Consider the following 26482-nt stretch of genomic DNA (forward strand, 5'->3'; position numbering starts at 1 on the left):
AAGTTAAACGAACAATTTTCTGCCAAGTTAAACACAACATGAATTATTCTCATGGTTCATGAAAAAATATACTAATTTTGTCTGATAATTGCCACGTGTCTTTATATCTTTTGCAATAATTATTTGAAAGATAATACGAGAATTTTTTTGTTGTAAATAGAATCGTTTTCAGCTGATAATCAACCAAGACGATCAAAAGTGACACTATTCCATCAAAACATCGTTGAAAATTATTTTTCAGTGTAATTTACATTGTAGACGTAGACTTGTATAAGCCAATGTAATGTACGCGTAGATTAGGTATAGAAAACACACTCATACGTAGAATTATAATCTATGGCACCTCAGTGCTCCAGGATTATCTGTTTTCAGTAAAAACCTGCCACGTCAGTTTGAACTTTCCCTCATAACAGCGAAATTCAAGTACTTAAAATCCTTGATGAAGAACAAACTAAGATGGAAGGTAGAACACATATTCACAGCGGAAGATAATACCTTTCATTTCCCAGATGTAAATTAATTTTAAAATGTGAAACTTGAGAATGAAAATCTAAAAGGGATGAGGATTCCATGACTTCTCATATTCATACTCTCTACTATTTTGAATCGGCGATTAAATTACGTCTACCATAACTGCGCTCATTTTCAACCTCATTCTCCTCCAGCTTTATCACAAACAACTGGTCTATTACAACATTAATACAAGGAAGAAATAGCTGGATTGAATTCCCGCCACGTGGTGTGCTTACTACAGGTGATAGCAATAGCTGCCCTCCGTTCTTTTACTCTGCATAATGACGGATCTCTAGCTACGTGCATCTCTCTCTTGAGATTGAATGTTTATGTACGATAGGAAGTGTTTCGTGCTGCTTATATGATTTCAACATCGACAGGAGATTACTTTCGCAAAATTCGTGCACGTTTGGTGCGAGTCCTCATCTGACGTATCGGAGAAAGCTCCGCCCACACAATACTCATTTGTTGTAGCGCTTGCGCAGAAGGCATAACTGAAGGCATCCTTTATACGCCAAGTAACACGCGTTAAGTATTGTAGGTCCGTTGACTACCTTTGAGATTAAATCCACAGATGCTATGAACTTGAATGAGCCCTGCCTAAAGAGGATTTGATATCTTGCTAAAATACTGCAATCGGGAAAAACGCCAAGAACAGAGTCTCATTTATGTAAACACCAGTTTCTTTTGGTCAAAATCACTAAACTGGCAACCTCGAGTGGCAGTGTAGCAAAATGCAGGTAAGTACAACCAGGGACACGAAATTAGGCGTTGGCAGAATCTCCACTGTTGGCACATCGGTGCGGCTGTTACAAGGAGTTAGAATAAGTACTATAGAGTGACTGAAGAGCGTCCCGTACATAACAGCGTATGTTAATTGCGGAGCCAATTATTCGACGGAAGAAGATAAAATTATGTTGCGGAGGAGAATAGACGGGCCTTAGTCCTAATATGCGAAGGTATTTAAAGCTTATTTCGAACATTAGGTTTGTGTAAAATCGTGGATTTCCCGCCTCTCCTGTTTCATTGTGGGAGTGTTGGAAGTTAATAATCTAATGTTGAGATATCCAGTCCTAATGTAGATTTTGGACATATAAATGTATACAGTGGCGGACCGGGGTAGGTTTTCGATGGGGAAAACGCCCATACTGGCCTAAAATTCCCAAAGAAGGTTGATATGCGTGTAAAGATGGTCAAATGTGTACTGATTAACCAAAATATGAGTCATATACCCTCTTTACGGTCACATCCTTTCCATTACAAAATGTAATTGCCCGCTACTGCCTGTACTCAAGGGGCTTCGTGTTCGATTCCACTCGTACAGACAGTGATGACAAGGAGAATTTTGTGTTGTAAATGGAGTGACCGTAAATGTGGTATTTGACTTTTTCTTGCTAATCCGTATACATATTTTAACATCTTTTCACTCATCTGGCTTTCTATCTTTTAATATTTTAGGCCCCATCACACCACATGGTCCGCCACTGTATATATGTATCATATATATGTCCGAATTTTACATAAAAGGCTACATTTAAGGCCATACTTGACCATTAGATCATTTCTAATAAGTATGATACAAAAATAGCACTTTTTCTTTTGTTGGAAACATCAGGAATGACAACTGTCTATTTTATTTTGGAAGGAGGTTCGACGTCCAGTGGATCCCAAAGTGTGCGCCGCGGCGCACTGGGGCGCCGTAGCTGACTTACAGGGTGGCCGCGAAATGTTCCAATATTTTCACTGAAATGTCACTTATTCCAAATATGTGCTAATTAAGTACTTTTTACATAAATGTTTCTGAATTTTGAATAGTAAGAAACCGCGATGCATCCACAACAACTCACATGTAGTGTCGGTTTTCTTGGATCCCTTTTGGTCCCGGGTTGGATACCTGGTGGAGGCACTTTAAACTGTAGGTCCAGTTCCGATTAGCCTTAATGTGCATAAAGTGGACTAAAAACATCAAATCAACCAACCAAATCTTGAATCACCTTTGAATGTATTTTACTAAATAGCGTTGTCACTAACGACACACGATTAGAATAATTTGGCCGTACCAAAGATGATATTTTGTGGTCCTCAGAATGTTCGTGATGTTTTAAAACCATCCACATTCAACGCTTTTTTCCAGTACTTAAAACTGGTTAAAACTTAGGTTAATCGCGATGATTACAGGACATAAATGAATGAGAAATGACCTATGGCCAGGTCGGTGCTCGAATCTTGAACGAAAGTCACAAACAAACACACTATTGTATATACTAGAACAAATTAATATCTTTTCAAGTTGGTATTATAAGCAGGAAAAGTGATATCATGCAGAATACACCACTTAGAAAAGGTGAAAATCGTCATACTCTTAGAAATGAACTCTCGCATTATTCGATATTTCATTAACTTCAGTTGGGGTGGCGGACGGGCGGGCGAAGTGTCTGATTGGGGGTCGTCCCCTGACTGTGGGGGCGCCCCTGCCCCCCTCTGGCGTCGTCACTGACTAGGCAACGCTGCATGATGAACGTTGCCACATCGTGTGCGGAAACCAGCGATTCTATCTTGGCCCCCGCTCGCTTTCCCTTTTTCATATGTGGCAACAGTGCGCTTCTGCTCTGCCGCCTTATTTCGTGGCTGGTGGTATAGAAATGTCTGGCAAGGAAGGAAGGCGCTGGGCAATATACAGGACCCCTAAGATATCCTGGTAAATGGAACGTACAATACTCATTATGAAACTATAGCTTTGGAAACTCGATGCAATTCATGAATAATTTCAATACTTCACAAAGTAATAGTAGTAATCCTCTTTCATTAAATATACGAGCCCTTTTCCTAAAACCTGGTGAATATTTCAACCAAGTCAACCGAAAGAAGAAACAATTCCTAAAATAACTCATATAAACCATAAGTTCCCAAACAGTGTATTTCCCTGTAAAACACGAATCATCAACAACGCAGAATCGACAACAATCCAATTCTGAAATATAATAGCTGTTCTTTTGTTCACTAGTTACCTTGACTCTTCGTTTGCTGAAAGAAATCATACACTGTGAACTACGCCTAAATACGATACTGTCACACCACACCAGAACCTACAAATACTGTTAAGTTTACGTTCTTTAAACCTACCAACCGCAAATACTTGTATACTTCTAAATAATGATCCAAAGACTAGATAAGAAACCATGTGAGTATAACTATTGTAGGCACTGATTGCGAGGTTGTTCATAAGTTTTACGTTCGTGAATTCGTTGTAGTTCTTTTTGGGTTCTCTTGCGTAATACAGGGTGGCCCAAAAAAGTAACAGACTGCTTAATAATTTCAGTTACCTTTTTTTGGGCCATCCTGTATGTTATCTATACGGTACCCTGGCAAAGGGTAACCAGAAACTTCATAAAAGAAACTCCTTTTTATCTGCATTGTATTGGAATTCCACCTTTCTGTGTACACTTTCTTTGAGTAACTCGCCGCTTTCGTATATTTAATAATAACAGGCAATGCACGATATTTTTTTTTGATATTTAAGTCTTTCGGCGTATATTATCTATCAGGTTCAATCTGTGGTAATTATTGTCCTGCCTTTTCCCATGGTTAACAGAATGGTTAGTTTAGAGTAGACCACTATGAAACCAGGTGTCGTTAGGTTCGAGTCCGGGGACGTTTCAATCTGTTTATTTTCTGATCTATTTAATCGTCGCAATTAACTTAGAGAGAATCAGCCTGGGGATTTGGTGACGTCATATCCCGTCCTTTGGCCAGACCCCATAAGGAAAAAAAAGACCATATATAGCAATGACTCCTTACCGTCATATACAGGTCACGCCACCAAATATAATAATTCGTTTGTTATAGAATGTACATAATATTTATTCCGAATCACGATCAGTTTAAATAAAGCATTCACTCTTGTATAACCAGTAGTCATAAATAACTGTGTGATAAATTTGTCTTAAAAGTCGAGTGAGTATATATCTGAAATAAACGAAGCAGTTTTTGTCGATTTTTTCTTGGGCGGGGAAGGGGGGTGTACGTGTTTATTGAAATAAATAAACAGAAATCGGATATTGCTGTTTTTTTTCAGGAGTCTTAATCGGAAATATGAAAGACCTATTACTGTGAATAGTTGTACATTTTTGAGTAATGATACTCTATTTAGGAATTCTTTTCACTCTTACATTTCTTATTCAGTTACTTTAGAGCATCTTAAATGTGTTTGAGTCAATAAAGAGTTCAGTTCGACGACAAGATCGGAATTACTTCACTAATAAGGTACAATCAGGAGAAGTTTAGAATTATCGAAACACAAGCTGGAAAGAAGTTTGATGGAAGTTTTGTTTTCAAGTCTACTTTATGCACATATAGGATAATTGGGACTGAACGTACAGTTTAAATTGGAATCCGAACCACTATGCGCCTCCACCGGGTATCGAAGCCACCTTGATTATAAGGCGACGACGTTACCACTACGCCATCGGTGAATTTCGATTTAAGATGGATGGCATTAAAGTACAACAGCCTTTCCTGGGTACTCAAAGTGTGTAGGCAATGAAGAAGCAACTACTTCTGTTTCTGTTATTTTGTATCGCTTTTCCGACTCTCTAGATTAATCGCGACGATGAGGAATAATAACGACAAGTAGATCGTAAGAGAAACACACTTCCGCGCCTTACCAAGGATTCGAAGCTATAGTGCGTCACGCTAACCACTGGAACAAAACAGCTGCAAAATTTACTAAAAGTGTCCATAATTGCCAGTTTTGGAATTATGTCAGTGTGGGATTTGCCGCAATATCAAAAGTTTCGACTTACCATTTATTCAGCGCATTTTCATGAGAATAAGTGAAAACGTGTGCAGCATGCGAGTAAACTTATGAACAACCTCACAAAGAATAAAATTACCTTAAAGTAAGAAAGATGAAGGTAAAAGATGCAAACGGAGGAATGGACTACTGCAAGCATCGCTCTCAGAAGTGTGCAACAAAAGTTTGAAAATACACAGGACGATTTTGTAATAGTAATAATTTTTTAAAAAATAATTACTTATGCTACTATAGGGAGCGCATCTAGAGAACTCAACGACCTACAAATAGTGTGAAAAGTGTACTGTGGTGTGTGACATGCAGTAATGTCGAACCAAACAAAACGTATCTGCTTCGCCGAGCCATGCATGAAGCCAAGAGCTCGCCATGCTGTTCAGCTTAGTTTTGCTTTTCTAGCGGCTTGCTTTTTTTTTACCTTAAAAATGAGATTGCTTTTGCTGAACTTCTTTTTGCTAAGTTCATCTGCGCTGTGGCGACCTCTCCTTTCAGTGCGCTTTTTTTGAAGGTTCTGCAAGATCTAGAAAAAAAGCAGGAAACAGAAAGATAGAAAATGGAGCAAGGGAACACCAGACTCACATAAACTTGTAGTTTTTTGGCATCTTTTTGCGTCTTTACTTTCTCTTGAATTTGGAAAAAAAAGTAGATTTTTCTTTAAAGAAATCAAATTTTGGAAGATTTTTGTCCTAAATTTATACGCACACATTTTTTTTTATAAATGAAGAAATTAAGTTAAAGTAAGTCTGGTTTCTTTCTTTTTATAAAAAGCACTGCAACAATCACTATTGTTGGTGATGAATGCCGAGTGCAGGCAGGCACCAAGCAAAACTTGGATTTTCGGACAATACACTCCATGCCAAAACATTGTTTTTGAGAGCACAAATAAACACTAACAGCAAATTGTTAATAGTAAAGATCATGCAAAAAGAGTTCAATATGCTATTTATGTAAAAGTTTAATGGACATTATGGCATTTTAATATTTTTAATAACAAAAGTGATGGTGATTCATTAATTTACAGGGAATATACTTTTCTGCATATTTTTTTAAAAAATCTACTTGTGCTAACTTGTGATTGACTAGGTAGGTGAACAAACATGAAGGTGTATATTTGGCACAAGGAACTACATTTTCTACACACTAAAACAAGGACTTAAAGTAGCATCACTATTATATAAACGATAACAACACGTATAATAACTTGCAATTTACACTATTGTAAATTTTTGATGCATTAAGTACTATACAATAACTTCCTTCGGAAATGTATCACTTTTCCATGTGCGACGTGCATATTTGTCAGTATACTCTTATAAAAAAATTAATGGACAGTGATCCTATAGTTTCGTATTCTAATCTATTCTACCGATTGGAATCTTTGTCTAATTTTTAAAAATAAATAATTGTTCCTCATTAATATATATTGAAGCTATGCTGTTGTAATTCTATAACGCGATCCAAATTACTTATCTGACATAAGTTATTGTTATCAATATAAGCATAAAGCACAAGTTGTAGAGCATATATTTTTGTTACTCATCTCTGCATTTCACACAGCCCGAATAGTTTTAAAAGAAACTAAGTAATTTTTAAAAAGTTATGAAAAGTGTCAACTTATGGTTTTATTGTAATAAAAGTATTGAAAATGTTGTATCTGTTTAATTCTATTATTTCGCATAATTTGAATTTCTTATCAATCACCCTCGTTCAGAAAGATAAATGATTTTTAAGCAATTTCTTGTAACTTTAATTTCGAATTTCATGTTGTATTCAAATCATATGTTTGATTGCCTATTTTCTGTCCATTGGCTAAGCCTCAAATGGGATGAAGTATACACATTTCAGAATAGTATTAGTTACTTATGCTCCTTTGGGTAAGTACATTGTAGACTATTGTGTAAGTGTATTTCACATCTAACTTACACGACAGTGATTAATGATTGTATTTAGTTGTTAGAATGTTCGATCATTTATTGCCATGTGAAATGCTAATAGAACATTACGGACTAGGTTCCTCGCTGTATGAATCAAACGAGAACTGATACCACTATTCATAAGACCGTTCAGTTTCCAAGCATGTATCATGCAAATTTTACAAAAGCTATTTCAAATGTTAAAACTTTATAAATTTATAAGCGACCGATGTATGTTTGAAATTTAGAAAAATACTTCAAAGTTGCACATAATACAAATTACACTAAGACACCGTGATTATAAAAATGCTGAAATAAAATTAAAATCTGTTTTGTAGGCTTAAGCATCATAGCTGAGAAGCAATTGCAAGTTTCCAATCTACCTTAGAATGATCAATTGTTGCATATTCATATTGATCTGCATTCATATGAAATATATACAATTTGTAACTAATAGCTATGCATTTTTTAAAAAAAATAGTGAGACAATGTACTATATTAAATGTGTGTTATTTTAAATATATGAATATTTTTGAGAAATCATGCACATGGAGCATGCATCCAGAACACAACGCATGAAAGGGTTACTTACATAGGAGAAGGTCACAGTCAAGAAGGAGTAACAGTGCGCATAGTAAGTACAATTGTTAAGTAAATGACGTATAAGCATTTTACATAAAGTGGTGATTGCTTTGGAGAGACGACGAACAAAATTCATTATTACCTGAGTGTAAAAATAAAAATCTACTTAACCACAAGTTAAGTCGTACGATGCCACTTTGTCAGTCCACTAGACATTTGATGTCCTGCAGCTCATGGAGACCCCGAAGAAAACTTGTACTCACTGATTTGAATTCAGGATTCAGTATGAAGACTAATAAATTCCATTTCAATACTTACTATTTGCGTACCTCAAGAGAGTGTTCTAATGTAAAATATATATCAGTTCATTATGACTGCGTTTATTTTAGTTCAAACTGGGAATTCAAATGCGCCAGGCAATTTTACTCTTCACCAGTTTCAATTTCACGGTTCTTATAAATGTAGGTTAGATTTGGAAAATCAGATTTAGTACTCATAAATAATACCACAGATAACTTTAACAATAAAAAAAATGTACTCTAATCAACATAAACGAGTTTTCAAATAATAATATCACTATGTACAATGTTTCCGGATGACACGTTCTCAAAAACGAATCACCATTCCTTAACTATTTCTTTTTAGGATTCCCATAGGAATTGAACAAAGTCAAGTTTAACTCAGAACGACTTTCTGTTGAGGAGCTACTTATTGTAAATCTGCAGAAATAAATGTGAACTTTCACATTGGGGTAGGCTGCATGTCTTCAGTGTAAACAGTTCAATTTGCTGCCTTAAGGCGTAGTGTTTGTCACTGAACACTGTAACCTAGGGTCAATGTGCGCATGTGTGCCCGGCTGCGCATGATAGAGGTTTACGAAGAGAAACTTGTGAAGTTGACCGTGATAGTGTGACAAAACCGGATAGACATATGATGATTCGTTTTGGAGACATTATTTTAAAAAAAATGGGTGCCTGCCAACTAGATGCCGTGTATAAAGATAATATTTGCATGCTCACACTATGTTAGCAAATCCATCTAGGAGCAAAGTAACTGCTTTGTATAGCTAGTCAAACACTTTGAACCATGACAGATATCTAACCTATACTGGAGGAGAGGATATAATGTCTCAGTTTTGTCGTTGTTCTAAATATTCAACACTATAAAATTTGTTTTCCTAGGTGTTTTAAAATTGCATTCATTACATTCTTTTGCAAATAATGAATATATAGTCAAAAGTCAGTAGGAATGAAAATACAACACATCAAATTAAAGTGAAATTTCAAGGTGTAAGAACGCCAACCTATTTTGTGGGGAATTGATGACGATAAGCATCAGGGGCTGTTAGTAATTCGTAGTTAACAAGATGACGTTGATCAAGTGCTGATACATATGGATGCACAGATATATAGTCAAGCAAGAACTAAGGTAGTTGCTTCTGCGTGAAAAGAAATAAAAGCTATTCCATGGAAAGATCTGTAATAGCATTTGTTGGTTAATTGCGACGGTGAGGATAAACAGTGATTAGATGAAACACAAAGAGACAAACACAGTGGAGCAACACCCATTCCACGGACGGGATTTGCGTCTAGAACGTGCAGAACCAACGAGGAGCCATAGAAAGAGTTAGGTCTGATCACGTTGCCAAAAAAGAGAGAATTGTAAAGGCAAACTATAGCTATATCATCATTTGAGCAACCAAATTTGTTGAATTTGGTTACTAATTGAGTGTTGATGCGAGACCTTCGAACTGTGGAAATTCTACGTAAACAAGAGTATTAACATTATAAGAAAGCCTCTGTTAAGTTTTAGAAGTGATGCCTGGCTGTGAGTAAACAATGTAGTACATGCAAACAAGATGGCGGCGATCGTGAGTTTAACGACGTTTTAAAAAAGAAATAGGATTCTTGTGTGTTTCATCTGTTGAAGTGTAAGGAAGGAGTGCCTTGTACTATTCTTTGCGATTATAAACAATTTTCTACGAAGTGTGGAAAAGTATATACCTATAAAATATTCTCGTGATAATTGAAAAATGTACTTCTCTTGTCTCACAATAGCTACATGCAGCAGGTGCTTGTTGTTTACATTTGATTTTCCAAAAAAAATTGATGCTTGGAAGAGAATGTGAGAACAGTTTGTTGTATAATAAATAGGGGTAACTGTTTGATCTCGGGAGAACGGATTTCTTCAATTTTACTGGAGAAACTTCTTACGGAAATGAGTTTCTGTAGCATTTTCAAAGGTCGTGGAGGTATTTTCTTTCATCGTTGAATCATGTATTTTCGAAGAGAAATACAGGGTATATCTCCGACGCACAATTGCCGTTCTTCCTCTACGTCGACCGGCTGTTCCGTACGTTTGATGACGTAACCCCCGTCAGTGTTTCCAACCATTACGTTGTTTTGCAAGGAGTTAAAGTTAATTTTCTTTAAAGCTGTATAGCATTGTTTTACGAACAAAATTTTAACTATGCTTGCCTAACCCAACCGAACCTAACCTAACCTTGCCGGAAATGGTTCGTGAGGAGGCTATCCGTAAATGGTTTCTGGGGCTATCTGTCAATGGTTTGTGGGGCTATTCAGGTATTTTTCGGTTACGAAGGTTGGAAACACTGCATACCCACTGATGATCCACGACGCGCCAAGCTGTGCCCGCCATATTGTGTCTTACGGAAGCGAAAGAAGGAAGAACAATAAATACTCGTAATGTGAGAAATTGAAAATATTTCCGCGAGAAAAGCAAAATCCCACCTTAAACAATGTTACAATAGGTAAGTACAAATGTTAAAAATGACTAAATAAACGAGTGAGAGGTGTTCTCCCGAGATCAAACAGGTACCTAAATAGGATTATTTCATGTATATATAAACCAACATGATTGAAAATGACAATTTTGTTTCAAAACAGTGCTGTAAATTAATTTTTAATATCTACGTAGACTGAAAAGCATTCTGAAAGAAACTATTGTAAATATGATTCTAGAGGATAAACATTGATAGTTGAGCAAGAACTATAGTGATCTAGATTAGAGTAGCCAGTTACTGGCCAGTTTCATAGTTTACTAATAGTTTTGGAACAAGAAACGACACTTGCCAGGAGCAAATTTTCTGAAATTTAGAACACAATCTATAGAAACGAAAGAATATCAGGCAATTTCCTTGCTTTCTAAATCAGTGAATGTTAAATGTGAAGTCTGTAGTCGAGATTAAGGTGGTGGCATCTTATATTCTAACTTATATAGACACAAAACTCTGAAATTCACATCAATTACAATTTCACGTGAACTATGCCACATTTGAGTAAGAATATTTTCAACAGAAATTCCGAAAAGTTATCCGTGAAATGTCTTTCTGAAACGACTGGTAGCCTATCAACTTTATTGAAAGTAATGTGTTGATGAGAGAAGTCATCTGCTAACAGTCCAGTGTAGAACGTCATTAAGACATAGTTCTAATATGAAATTAACACCTTGAATGCAATTTTAGTCATTGATTTCTAAAGACTGGTTTCCATTTCTGGCAAATAGATTGTATTTTATGTCACATAAAGTCGACGCCACGGCAACGTAAAAGGTAGCATGCTCATAGTACCAACTTCAGAAAGCTACATCTTCCAATCTATCCCGAACGTTAACAATCCTGTGTGCCTCCATCACCGTTCCAAAAACGAAATCTGATCATAACTAGTGTTGAAGTCCAACTGACCAATGTGTCTACCTTTACAATGGTATTATTTCGTATTGCATCTTTAAATATGAGCAGATATGTCTACATATTGTACGAGATTAATAAGTCAACATAACACCAGTAATATAAAAAGTGATTCTAATTTCCTTAGCTAAAATAAATTCTACATAATTATATTTCATGGAGAAGTACCATTGCTATAGACATGTGACATCACAAAGTACGATACGTTAAGAATTTTTTCATCACATATGCACTGCGTGTAAGTGGAAAGTCATAAAGGTTGATGAATAAAATTTCTCCCATGATACAAACAAAAATATTCTTACGTATGAAATTCGATATTAAATGTTAAAGGAATGCAAGAGATTAATGATATAAGAATAACAAGCATATAGAAGTTGAAAATCAAATGCGAAACATTGAAAAAATATTTAAAGATGAAAATCAACTGAAGTGTAATCTGAGTCGTTCAATTGATAAGCTAGATGTACAGTTTAAACGTCTTACCTTCAAACAAGAAGTGAATTTAAATATGAAATATAAGTAATTGAGAAAAATATTGGAGAAAAGATATTTGTACAATATGAATTTCAGAAAGTTTTCAAGAACTCTTTAAAGTATGCATTTCATGCTAATGAATTTATTGAAACATGAGTTCATGCATCACTAAAAGTATGGATAGGAGTAAAAGAATATGCAAGCAAGTGAAGAGAATTAAAAAAGTGAAAACTCGTTAACTACTGGAATCTTAATTACAAAAACAATCACAATGGAATTAATTATATCAATTCTAGTGAGAAGTGTGATTATGCTTTGTCATGTATGTAGATAATTAGTTGATTCACGTGTAGGATTCGTGTAATATTAATATATATTGTAGTACTCAGCATTTTGACTCTTGAAGAGTACACATGCGAAGAACACATGCAAGAGAGCATAAAAACTCTTCAGAGTCGCCATTTCATCAATCGTGCTATAAAAAAACGAAAGTTAAGAACCATTCATAGGAACAATTAGAACAATTCATAAGTGAAATACATATTCACTTTGTTTTTCCTTTTGTTGTGCTCGGCTGCCGTTTACCTCCAGAAAAGGAGAAATCGCCAGGCGAAACTAACACCTGCAAAGTAGAACAATGATTAAGGGAGTGGGAACATTGTTTCCCAAAGAAGGACGTTTTCGACAATGCTAATTGAACGAAATTTTACAAGAATGTTATTTATAATGCTTAGGACATATGAGTTTCGTGAATTTATATACGTATGGTTCGTATTTCAGGTAGGGGAAATGATATCTTGAAAGTATATCTTGTGTGACTTACCTGGTCATTCATATTTCTATGATGATTATTCGAGGTGTCAAAACATAATATTATTTACACATTTATTCTGTTTCAATAAGGATTAAGAAGCAGCGTGTATTTGAAAGATTATAAGATATGACAATCAGAGCTGGGCCTAGGTTGGTAGAGGGGAGGGGATGCTGGGTCATAGTGTGTGCGCGAAGCCTATAAACAAGTCAGATCAATTCCAGAAATCTGAAAAGTTACAGATATTAGTTTCTAAACCTGAAATACTGATGTTCTATTGAGTTATATCCTGAAAAGCAGGAAAAATATGTAAAGACCCTGTAAGATCATCATAATCACAATCGTATCCTTATTCCTCTGTCATTTGTGTTATGAAACTTACGCTGTCTTCTTGATATTAATGTATTATGTTATGTACTATCGTTAATAACGGCTCTGCTAGGTCGTAAAGAAATTGTATCATTTACCGTACAATTGTTTATTTCAGCGTTTAGCACAAGGCTTGTAACTACGAGTACCTAGATAATGAGTTCTGACATGAAATGTAACAGCATGTTTCGTACTTCTGTAAAAATGCCTTGCACGCTAACATTAAATGTTGTTTTAAATCTGGAAAAAAGTGCAACTGAAACGTTTGAAATGATTCGAACTGTGTATAGTAGTGAAGCTATGATCCGAAATAACATTTTCAGCAACATTTCGTGTTGGCAGGGAGAGCATTGAAGACGATCCACGGCCTGGCACATCAAGAACAACTGGAATTGAAGGCAGCGTGCGGAAAGTTGCCGAAATTTTCTAAACCGATCGCCGTGTCTCTGTCAGACACAGTTGAAGAGATCACTGGCATCCACACAACCACTGTCCATCACATATTAACGGAAGATAATAAAAAGCGAAAGGCGTGCGCGCACTTTGTTCCTCACTTGGTTTCAGACGACCAAAAAGTCCTCAAAGTGGAGCGAATTTTTGGCCAAAAAGTTGTCGTTGCGCTTGGCTATCCACCCTATTCTCCTGATTTGGCTGTTTCTAAAATTGAAGTTGGCCATGAAAGGAGAACGTCGTGGTTTAATTGAAGACATACAAAAGCTTACGACACAGTTTCTGACGAAGATTCCGGCGGATGACCTTTCCAACCATTTCCAGCGGTGAACTGATTCAAAAGGATACTACTTTGAATATACAATATTAAAAGCACAACAAAAATAAAGCCTTGTGTTTTATTTCAAGTCGGTCTCCTTTTCACTGGGACATACTGTGTATATCCTATCTGATTGGATCACTTAGTTTGCTAAATGCCGCTTGATTACGTGTTGCACGCTGTCACAAATAATAAATAGGTTGCGGAACAGATCAGTAGACGTCAGTAGAGGACTTTATTTTCTGGAAGAGGAGTGGAGCTGTGGCCTGCGTTTTTTCTGTGAACCTTGTCCCTTAAATTGTGTTTATGCATACTTGGAGCATTCCAACGTAAGTTTATTCCAAAGCTAGCAAACAAATCCAGGAGCAGTTAATTAATGGGCAAAGAGCCTGAAAAATCAGTAAATGAAAACAACAAAAGTTATAAAGTTACTTCTAGTGTTTAATAATAGCAAAATAATACACAGAAAGACAGTTCGTTACAAATTTGCCTAAGAATCTGATGCTTGTGTGTCTGACACGCGTTATCACTTGAAGACGAATTCCTCCCGATGCAGGCAAATTCAGGTAAACTTTCGGGTGGAAATAGAAGAGAAAAATGTGTAAAAAGTATCAAGATTGCAGGGACAATTTGAAGATGTCCTACTCATGAGATTAAAGCTCGTTTCGTTTCTTTTTTCTTTCATTTCCTTTTTGTATTTCCCCAAAATTGAACTCCAATTAAAATGTTTAATTTAGTTAGCGAAAAACCAATATCGCAAGGAGTACGATTTCATATTAGTTGTTATGATTTCTTGTTATTTCCTCTTCATGGTCACTCGTCTCCCAAGGGGACATCCTCAATGGCATGGTAATAACATCGTCACTTAGTAATCAAGGGCCCAAACTTCCCTTTTATTTCAAAGATTTTAATGGAAATGTTTGCTGTAAGTCTACTTTATGCTCAGATAGGATAATCGGGACCGTACATACAGTTGCAGTACATAGGGTTAAATAACCAACTTTTGATCTCGCGACCTAAGTTTTTAGTTCGAGTCCCAGCCTGGGCATGGGTGTTCTTCCCTTTATAAATTGCATATAATCGTGCCTCACCGTTTTCGTTGCCATTAGCTAAAATGGCAGAAAAGTGACGCTAAATAACAAAAATACAAATTCAGTTGAAAGTGAGATCAGAACATCTGTGCAATATGGCTCCACCGGGAATCAAACACAGGATATCTTGAATACAATGTCGACATCTATACAGGTACTTTAAATCCACACTTTTCTTCTACTGACTCTTAATAAAGCGCATGTATAACATGTATAATTTGAGAATGTATGTATAACGCTTCCGCACAGGGCCTCCCCCACCCTAATTCTCCCGTGATTGAATATGACAGTTCCGCAAACCTGGTTGCCACATTAAACTTTTCCAATTGGTTGTTCTGTTACGAAATATATGTAATCGAAGATTTCCTCCTTCACGTGGGCAGATGCGGGTGCAGAAGAACAGAAAAACAACGAATAAGGTTGAATCTTTCCACAAGTCGTGCAGTGATGAATTTCATTCCTCACACTCAAGTATTCTTAATTCTGGTATTGAAAGAAATACAGGCAGAGTCTAGGATGAATGTAGTCTCAATTGGGAAGACAGTGCAGAAGAAGTGCAGCAAGAAACAAATTGAGATGGGGTAGTTTGTGAAGATACACGTTAAGTGTTTATAACAACTCACCAAAGGACATATAGAATTCTACATATCATTTACTCAAAGTGATAGGATTTCGGTTTTGTTTAAGGAATAAACGTAGTGTGTGAATTTGACAGTTGTTCCCCAACTAATATTTGTAGAATATTTATAAATTTCTTTGATTTTAGTATAGAATTATTCTTCCCTTCTGTTGAAATACATACAATAGAAGTGGTACCGCCCCAGGAGAATTTGTGCCGAAGTATAGTATATTTCTCTTTACATTTCCGCACACTTTCACTTCGCTGTGAGGAAGTGCAACACTCCCGAGAATGTATGGCAAAAAAGGGTGCAACTTTCTTTTACAGCAGGAACCTTTTTTTCCGGATGAATTTCAATACGGTCCAGGAAGCTTTTTTCAAGGAAACAATACGCAACTTGGACCGAATTTAAATTCTACGAGTAAAAAGGTTCCAGTCCTGTTGCAGAATCCAATGGAATTCATTGGAATTTATGGGCTCCTGGACCTTTCACAACCCTGGCCAGAGCTCGTCATTTTTTCTATGAGGAGAATTTCAACTCTTGGTTGCCACATTCACAGCGGAAGGCAAGGCAAGACAACCGATACACACAAATTAGGTTTTTCGACTCGTGCAACAGTCAGTCTCCATGTTTGCAAGAAACATGTGTTTGGCAACACCGACTCGCAGACGACAGATCATATTTTGGCGACAGCTGTTACAGAATAAACGTTCTGGTCTGTAGAGGGGAGCATGACTCCCACCAGGAAATGATGTTAGCCTAAAATAATATATTTCACACATATATCTTCATTTCAGTCACTGTAATAATTAAGACTTATAATTACAAGGCATACCGATTGTCATAGAAATTCAATAACATCAAAATGAAGCAGTGGTTTTTGAGGACGCAGAAAGGTTTTAAAAATAATGACTTACTTGTTCCCCCCCCCAAAAAATTCCTCCATCTGGCTTGCTTGCACATCCCTGCAAAAAATTCTGCGTGCTAAATACTTTTTCTTCAGTTTTCCGTCTGATATGTATTCTAGATATTTTATTCAGTTCTAAGAGTAGACGATGCAGATTATATTGGGCATCAGACAGAATATATAGATTTACCTTGCACATTTCAGAAAATAAAATAAAAAGTATCTGACAAGATAATACTTACCTTAAAATCAGAATATTTTGTGTTAGAGAATATAATTGTTGGCTTCACTAATTTTTTTATTTTCTCTCTATCATCGAAAAACAAATTGTATCACTTAGTGTAATCCTGTTTTCTTTACAATGCAACAATAGTTTAAAACTGACAAAAGAAGCACTAACGTTTTATCTATAGGGTTGTACGAGACACTAACACAACAATAAATGCAACTGGAAAACACAAAATATCCTGAGAACATGAATCAAGATGCGACACAAAATCGACTGACAAACTGAGCGATATTTCTTCAATATTGCTATTGCCTAACCTGAATTGTCTATTGTATAGTAAAACAGCTGATTCTACAAATTCTGCCATAATACGCATGACAAAAACATATTTATTTCTTAAAAGCTTGAATTTCTGAATTTTGAGCCAAACACAGAAACATCATATTCACAAGGAACAACATGCAACGTATGGGTAAGTTGAATTCTAACTAAAAATAAATTGAAAAACAAAAAGAAAGATTCGAAGGCTATGTATAAAACTCAAAGTGTATAATATTCAAGAGGTTTGGAAAAGGGGCTGGCTACTATGCATTTCATTCAAGTTAAGAAACACTAAAAAGAACCATTCACATATCACGTTAAACAGTGAAAAAATGCCGAAGACTTTCAAACACCTTGATAAGGGAAAGAGGGATGAGTAACTGATTGGAATACCTACTTAACAATATCTTGACAACAATGAACAATTGCAGCATGAACATATCATGCAACACAACAGGGAGTCACCACTTTTTACCGTCCACTGGGCTTGAGCTGTGTCTAAAGTAGGGTTTTTTCGTTCTGGCATATCCTCAGGCTTCGATGCAGACAGACGCCAGCAGTTTCTGATATTGTGAAGCTGAAATACATATATAGCTAGGACTTTGTGTGAAATATAGTGCACAGTGCTATAATCCGTAAAGTTACAATTAAGAAATTTTGTGTACAGTTAAGTCTAACTTGTTAAGTCGTCAAAGATTTTTAAACATGCACATAGTTGCCAGAAGACAGTGTAATCAGAACAACGATTGAATTCAAAACATAAAGTTTGTGGTTGTAGAGAATTACAAACAATTAATAGACATTTTTCAGTGTTGACTTGAAGTAAGAATAGACAGATTTATAGAAAAAAGATACAATACTCCTAAACACTTCTCAAATCTGCATGTTTTCAGGAATAAAAAGGACTATCAAAGTTTAAGTTTACTTGCTGACATGCATATGATAATATTTTTAGGATAGTATAAGTTTTCCAGATATTATTAGAATAATTAAATCAAGAAGACTTAGGTGGGCAGGCCATGTGGCACGAATGGGAGAGGAACGAGGAGTTTACAGGATTCTTGTTGGGAAACCTGATGGTAAGAGATCTGTAGGAAGGCCAAGACGAAGATGGAGGGACAACGTTGAGATGGACCTAAGGGAAATCGGTAGGGATGGAAAAGAGTATATAGAACTTGCTCAAAATAGGGAAACATGGAAGGCCTGTGTTGCTGCAGCCATGAACCTTCGGGTTTAAGAAGGCTAGAGAGTTAGTTAGTTAGTTAGTGAGTTAGATAGTATAAGTTTACAAGAGAGTGAAAACTACAAATTTTCAGAGTTCTATAGAGAACTGATACGTTATTCCTAATAAACATGCAAGTACGCTAATATGAAAGTAAAAACGAGGTAAAATAAACTCTTCTGTTCAGATAGTGACACATCCTTTGATTCTAGAGCTTTAGTGAGTGCGGAACTATCTGAACAAAAGTATACTTACACGAAACCCTTAATAGTACGCAATCGTTTCGTGGAAATATGAAGTGGAAGTACCTAAGATAGAGAAGTTATACCATGCCTGAAGTATCTAAACGAAAATGCTGGAAGCAGCCTGTTTTCATTTTACGAGGAAAGGAAATTCAGGAAAATAGTGTGTGGTTCTCATGGAAATACTGAAATGAATAGGAAATGTTGGATAGGGTTAGAAACCGAATCCAATCTAGTGAGAAAAGGTTAAGTATTTTCATCAGAAGGTATATCGTATATACCTGATGTATCAAATAGCTATCAGATAAGTGATAATGTTCCAGGTAGAGTTCATTTGGATCTTTACGATAGGTGATTCCACGAGATCTTTAACTTATTTTTGGTAATTTGCTGGCATCAAATATTTTGTTCACGCATGTGAAACCATGAATGCAAAAACTACAATCGTTATTTTGTTGATTCAACCTGTCTATCATCATGGAAAAATGTTCTAAAATACATATTTCGAGGTATTCTTCACAGTGTCTACAGTGTTAACTGATAGATGTACTAAAATAGAATGATATTGATAACAACATTGTCTGTATATTCTTGATGTTCGAACACATCGCACTACGATGCCAGGGGTCCCGGGTTCGAATCCAGGCTTGGAAATGGATATTTGTGAGTGTCCATTCATTAATTTCATCAAATCATCACTCATCTTAATCCTCGAAATTAGACAAAAGTGGAACAAAAGCGAAGTAAAATAAAGGAAATCAATAAATTGAGGTTCGAACTTGTAAAATCTCAGTTGTATGTCAGTAACTAAAACAATTAAAACCACATAGTGTAATTTCAACTTTAAATACCTTATAATATACCAGAAAATGAATTCCATAGCATTGAGACGAGGCAAATCCTATCAAATAATTTAATACTTGAGTTTATATGTACGGTAAAAAGAAACACAATTATGGGCTGAAACTACCAATTATTCAGTATGTACATTTTCTTCTCCTTTTATTTCTTCCTAATTCTTGTTGATTTAACAAATGAAATTATATATAACATTGTATTAATGTGTAACCATAGAAGTTAAAGAAAGTGTTTTGCAGTTTCTAAAAGAATTATTTTATTTAACTAGAAGATACCAGCGCAGAATTAAGAAATGTTATAAGTGAAAGGAAACCTTCGTCGTCACCAGGAGTGGATGGCATATCATATGAATGTATACAAAACTTACCACAACTGGGGATAGATAAATTATTACAACTTTATAATGTGATATGGACTAGTGGGCAAGTTCCCCTTCAATGGAAGGAAATTGTTATAATTCCAATCCTTAAACCAGGAAAAACACCAGGCTGTTCTAAAAATTATCGGTCAATAGCACTAGCGTCATGCTTATCAAAAATTTATGAACATCTTATACTTAATAGAATTACGCGGTGGATTGAATATAACAATATATTACCAAAATATCAAATGGGATTGAGAAGAGGAATGGGGACAATAGATGTTTTGACTACACTTATTTTAGGCATATGGTTGTCAATTGTTCGTCGCGAATTTTGTATAGTTGTTTTTCTGGATCTTTCTAGTGGATATGATGCAGTCCTTAAAGATTTGCTTGTAAAAAAGCTAAAAAATCTCAATCTTCCTAAGCAATTTAAAAGTATAGTTGGATTATTATTACAGAGAAAAAATTATGTTCGTTACAGTCATCAACTTTCGAATGCTCGCACAACTAGCCAAGGACTTCCGCAAGGTGCGGTGTTAAGTCCAACATTATTTAATTTGTATACTTATGATCTTGGTAAACAAGTATTGAAGTATGCTAGATTATTGCAATATGCAGATGATATTGTTATATACAAAAGCAGCAAGAATCTATCTGATGGTATAGAGAAAACACAACTGGCTTTAAACGAATTATGCACATGGTGTGATAGCAATGGCATAAACATTAACGTAGAAAAATCATCTGTAATTGTGTTCCATAGAAGAAGATTACAAACTCCAGTTGTGTTAGACATTAATGGATCACACATAAAACAAACTAGGACACATACATTTCTTGGCATTATGTTGGATGATAAATTGAAATGGAAATCCCAAGTAGAACACATGGAAGAAAAGGCTCTTAAGGCGTTTAACATTATAAAATGCCTCACAATCAAGAAAAAGTGGTGAGCAGATCCTAGACTACTCCACATTGTTCACAAGCAAATGCTAAACTCAAGATTAGAATATGGCTCTTTCTTGATTAACAATAATCTAAATTGGACATTTGGCAAAATATCTTCAATACAATATAATAGTTTATGCAGAATATTTGGTCTATGGAAAGGAACACCGAAACAGGCTACGTTTGTTGAATTAGGAGAACCACCATTTCAACTACGGGCACAATATCTTGCGAGAAAATTCTTAATGAAAAAGATGTCTTCCTATAATACCAATATTATCACTTTTATAAACTTTAATGTCATCATCCCGTACAACTAAATACCTATAAATTAAATCTTCCAATCTTATTCACAGCATACAAGTCGATTAAGGATTTCATACCGAATGTTATTAGATTTTCAACGTCTCCGTGCTTTACGACAGACTATTTTAAATTAGCAACATTACTTTCCGTTCACTTCCCTCCATATCCAGATAAAGATACACGAACATCAATGCCAAGTATGGTGAATAACATATTCATGGAATATGTACACTCTGTAGGGCTTGAAGATTTTTATATATATACAGACGCATCAAAGTCAGCAGCTGGTAACACCGGAGCTGCAATATATTGCAATAATCTAATGAAATACAAAATCTACCCATTACCAGCAGAATTTTCAATATTCACGGTGGAAGCGTTTGCTATTCAAGCATTGTTGTACATACAGGAGAAAAACCTCAAGAGGGTAGTGATCGCCACTGATTCAGCGTCAGTCTTACACTCCCTGGGATCGATAACAGCTCATTACTATGTAGACTGGTACATTGTTAACATAAAAATTTTGTATCACAAACTAACCAACTCAGGATACAGTATTTCTTTGTCTGGACTCCTGGGCATACATCCATAGAAGGGAACCACATAGCAGACGCATTAGCTAAGTACACAGCTGAAGAATCAAGTCACCGATCGCTTTGGATTAAATTTTCTGCAAAAGCGCTAGAGTCGCATGCTAAAACAGAATTGTTGAAAAGTTGGCAGAAACAATGGACAATTACAGGGAAGACTAATGGGAAAAAATATTATTCAATTCAACCACTTATACCTAAAGAACCTTGGTATCAAGACATTAACCTTTCAAGAAACTCTTTAACAAGCCTTCTTAGATGTCGGCTAAATTACACCCTAGCCCCTAAAGACTTCTACACTAGGAAGATTGTACAATCCCCAATCTGTCAGTGTGGTGTAACTGAAGGAACACCTGATCATATTATATTTGAATGTCATCTTAATGTAACTACGCGTGATTATTTCTAGGGCCTCCCCCATGGCGCAGTGGTAGCGTCATTGCCTTGTAATCAAGGGGTCCCGGGTTCGATACCTGGTGGAGGCACAAGTGGTTCGGATCCCACTTTAAACTGTAGGTCCAGTCCCGATTAGCCTTACTGCGCATAAAGTGGACTTAAAACACCAAATCAAAGCAAAGCGTGATTATTTCTTAAGAGATCTAAAAGAAGCAGGATATAATGGCGCATACACCTTGTCAACACTTTTGAGGAACCCAACCAAGAAAATAATATATACAAGTATGTACTTACCAACTATATTGTGAGAGAAAATATTGTATTATAAAATTATAAAATTGTAAAATTATGAAATATAAAACAAATGTAACTGGTGCATAGCTCAAAAGCTACAACCAAATATACATTTATATATATATATATTACATATAAACAAAACCTAGAAGATTATAGTAACCTGTGATTATAGTACTGAGCTAAGTGTTGATTATAGGGATGAGTCTTCTGATCAGTTGGATATTGAATATTAATCCTAGTATTTTGCGTTAGGAATGGAAAAGTTTGTGTTACTGGGATAGACATTGCTACTAGTATATTTTGTTCATTTTTATATTGTTTAGTTCAGTGATCTTAGAAATCTTAATTAGAAATCACTGGATGAGATTTTAATATTAGTTATGTCTAGGCATCTACATCGACATATCAAAATACCATGTTCAAATATATGAGACTCTGAACTACGGTGGTATGAGTTTTCCTTGGTTACATGTTGAAGACTCGATTTGCTGCTTTAGAGTGTGTAAAATAACTTCTGGGGAATCTATCTGACTAATTGGTTTGAACCTTCTTCTCACTATCATGTTGACATTGATTCAAATTGAAAATCAATCATCAATAAATCTATCTTCATTATAATATCGAAATGACGGAACATTCATTCTGATGAGATTTAAAGTTTCAAACAAGGCCAGCGTATTGGATTTCACGAAAAAAACAACTTGCAAGGTTCGAGGTTGGACACTGATAAAAGACAACGTCAATTCCCTGCGTTAGACTTGATGAAGTGGAGAGTAAACAAATGTTGACATCTCAGCGATAAGGACTAGTGAAAAGAAACAGCTGGTTTGGAGTAAGGACGGATCTACAACAACTGTTGAATAGACGAAATCAAGGATAGAAATGGTAGGGTGGGGGCTTTGTCTAAATTGTCTACCTCGATAGTTTTTTTGTGACTTGGCGAGGTATTTGCAGAACTGATACAAATAACAATGAGAATCGCGGCTTAGATGACTACAGCCCCATATTATACCAAGTCAGACTTCTTTGTACTAGGCAAGTTATACAAAATGGTGAAAAATCACAAAAAATCAGGAAGATTACTGCAATTAGGAAGAATCGTATTGAAAATGGGATTCGGACAGAGGATTTTGGGTCAAACCCACACTCAAATGGGGATCTTTTTCTCGGTCTGTAATTGTTTTCTTTGATAATAATGAGGCTACTACTATTATTTGAAGTAATTAATATAATAATCAGTGATGTGTTAATAATTAAATTAATTACGTACTTTATTTTTATAATCTTTTTGATTGGAAGTCAATTGTTCAGTGGCATACCTCAAGGTGACGTGACTTGGACCTATACAGACAAGTAAGACTAAATGGAATAATATCAACTATTAATATTTGTGTTGCAAGGAAATTGAGTCCTCCAAAGAAAATCTGACTACATATTAGGAATCAGACACAGACACTTCAGGGTTATGAAGATCCAATTGAATGTCAGTGTGGTAGTTACAATTCAGAACTGTCCACCACTGTACAACAATGTAGGTACATGTAGAATGTGAAGGATCAAAGGGGACATGTAACAATAGGAAAAAGAAAATAATGGAAACAACCGGTTAAAATCAATAAAGAGACAGCAACGAAATTGGAAGAAAAGCAAACGATTAAAAACAAATTAAGAACATCCATATCAACGGTCTATGAAGTGAATATATGACTTCCTTTCAATGAGTTGCAATCCCGTTACTTTTCACGTGTTTAATTTATTTTTCCTCACATACATATATCCTGCATGTATGCAACCACGAATACGAATTCATGGTTGCCACTGCTATCTATTTTATTTTGTCGGCTATTTATACATATATTTCATCCAATTTAATTGTTTTCCCTTTAAAGATAGCATTTAACTCTTGTCCATGCAAATTAACGAGCGAAAGTACGTGTTAGCTTCAAATCTAATGTCTAACAGCATTATTAATACATATCTCTTGAATTGAAATCTAATTCCTCTGCTAGATGCCGTACTTGCTTGATTACTATTTTCGGTGGACACACTGGTTATTTCTGCAGCTCATAACGTCTTGAACGAGGTAGAAATAACAGCAGCCATGTTGGACACATGATTCGAAGTCACTGCTGATGGGCTGCTCACAGCATTAAGCAGACAAGATAGTTTGTCACGCATATAATTCTCCGCTGAAAAGCGGTATAAAGTTGTGAAACTTTTGTCATTATTCTAATGCCCCAGTTACACACAATTGAGTTATTTTATGAAATATTTAGACGTGGCCTCCAGCGGGAGACGTGTGTAGAAATTTCGAAAACAGCTGCCCTGTCATTGGCCAAAGGTCCACGAATGTTTCATTTCAGATAAATAGTGATGTAGGAGCATTTAGAAGGGTTTATAAACAGTTTCCATGATTTACACCGTTCAGAGAATCTACTGATGTCATTTTGGAGCAAGTACGTTTCTGATGACAGCTTTATTCCTCTTATAATCTTACAATCGTTAGCGAACATTGGAATAGTGCTTGAGATGTACACAGAAACTAAACGAATGAAATCTATTTGATGCACTAAAAACGCATCGATTAATGCACTAAAGTGTGCTTTTTGACATTTGCCAAGAATCAGGTTTGCAGCTTGAGATGGCACGAACGCGATTTGGACATTACAAATTTAAACCCAAGAACAGGTTTGTCAGCGACGGGAATCATAGATTTGAATGTCTGAGAAGCTTCGTTCATTGCAGAAGAACACTGGAATAAATTAAATAATGAAAATGGTAACATAGACCCACTATGGAGCTTTCTTTTTCACAAGTGGAGTAAGCCACCATCTTTAAAATTTAATGTAACGGAAAACGTCAAGAATCTCTGTGAAAGCAATGATGATTTTGAATTGCCTGATGATATTTGGGATTCATAATTTTAAAAAGAGGTGATCAAAATTTTTTATCTGAAATAATAATAAAACACACTGCATATTTCAGAGTTAAGTTGCTATATTACAACAATGTAACATCGACAACATCCATTGTATAACTGATTGTTTTTTGTTAAAAAATTTTAACCATTGTTATAACTATATCTTTAATCAAACTAAAAATAAATGTCTGATGAAGAGAACGTGTGGTCCCCTGAAACGTCACATCGAAAAACTGAGTTTTTCTGCTTGTTTAATAACCGTAGACTACAAGAGAAATAATTATACAATGCAAGCAATGCGTACATACAAGAAAAATTATCCAAAAATCATTACTGACGTGTACATTTTAAGTGAATAGAAGAAATAGATGTTATGTCAATTTTCAGGTCATTTTATACTAAAAATATAAATAACAAGCCATTATAAGTTTTCGGTTTTGTATAATTTATAAAGTTTCCGAATTTTCATTTTACACTCCAAACAAAAGTTCATTCCTCATGCCATTGTATATCTCATCTGTTCGTAACTTTCATATTACAAACTTCTTCATATTTCACGTGATCCCAGAACGAGGTCTAGCGCTTATCCGTTTTTGTCCACACATAAATATATTCCTTCACATAATTTTTACAATTTGATTATAAGCATTACTATTAATATTTTTTCAAGCAAGGAAACATGGACACGGAACATGTGCGCACAGCCAATAAGAAAGAGTTATATTCCTCTGGATCTGCAGCACTCTAGGGTTTGTAAATACGCGTTCGGGAATTGTATCAGTTTAAAAAAATCTTAAAAATACCTATACCATGAAAAAACAAAACTTTTTAAAATTCTGAAATACAAAATCATTTTGTGAATAGTGATTTTTATTGTAAGCAGAAGGTTATGCAAATTTTACTTTAAAAAGCAACGAGGTAGGATGTGCTGTTCAAAAACAGAATGGTCCATTATATATACATACATACACACATGCATTAATATAATATGTGTATTTGCGTGCCAGAATATGGATGTGCGTGCGTGTATATATACACACATACGTATGTGTATGTGTTAACACTTATGTAGGCCTATATGGAGGTGCTGAACATTGTAACCCTCAAATCAAAAACGTTCCTACGCCAGTGTATGAAAATGTAAAAAAATGGCAAAAGGTGTAAACATTCTGTATATAATTGTCATTACTCATTAGTAAGGACATTTCGAACAGCCAT

The 26482-nt window shown here is 35.5% G+C and overlaps 1 protein-coding gene across 9 annotated transcripts in view; it reads right to left on the reverse strand.

Moving 5' to 3' along the window:
• Ih (hyperpolarization activated cyclic nucleotide gated potassium channel Ih) overlaps positions 1–26482 on the reverse strand; it is a 773850-nt gene that overhangs the window by 33072 nt on the left and 714296 nt on the right. For 6 of the 9 annotated variants that reach the window (XM_083140018.1, XM_083140010.1, XM_083140004.1 and 3 more), the window contains exon 6: positions 5742–5843. The exons of the other annotated variants lie outside the window; for them this stretch is intronic. In XM_083140018.1, the coding sequence (XP_082996144.1) occupies positions 5742–5843 (102 nt within the window). The remainder of the gene's footprint in view (positions 1–5741; positions 5844–26482) is intronic. 9 annotated transcript variants of the gene reach the window in all.

Source organism: Lepisma saccharinum, chromosome 1 (assembly GCF_977018435.1).
Source record: "Lepisma saccharinum chromosome 1, izLepSacc3.1, whole genome shotgun sequence".
NCBI classification, from domain to species: domain Eukaryota; kingdom Metazoa; phylum Arthropoda; class Insecta; order Zygentoma; family Lepismatidae; genus Lepisma; species Lepisma saccharinum.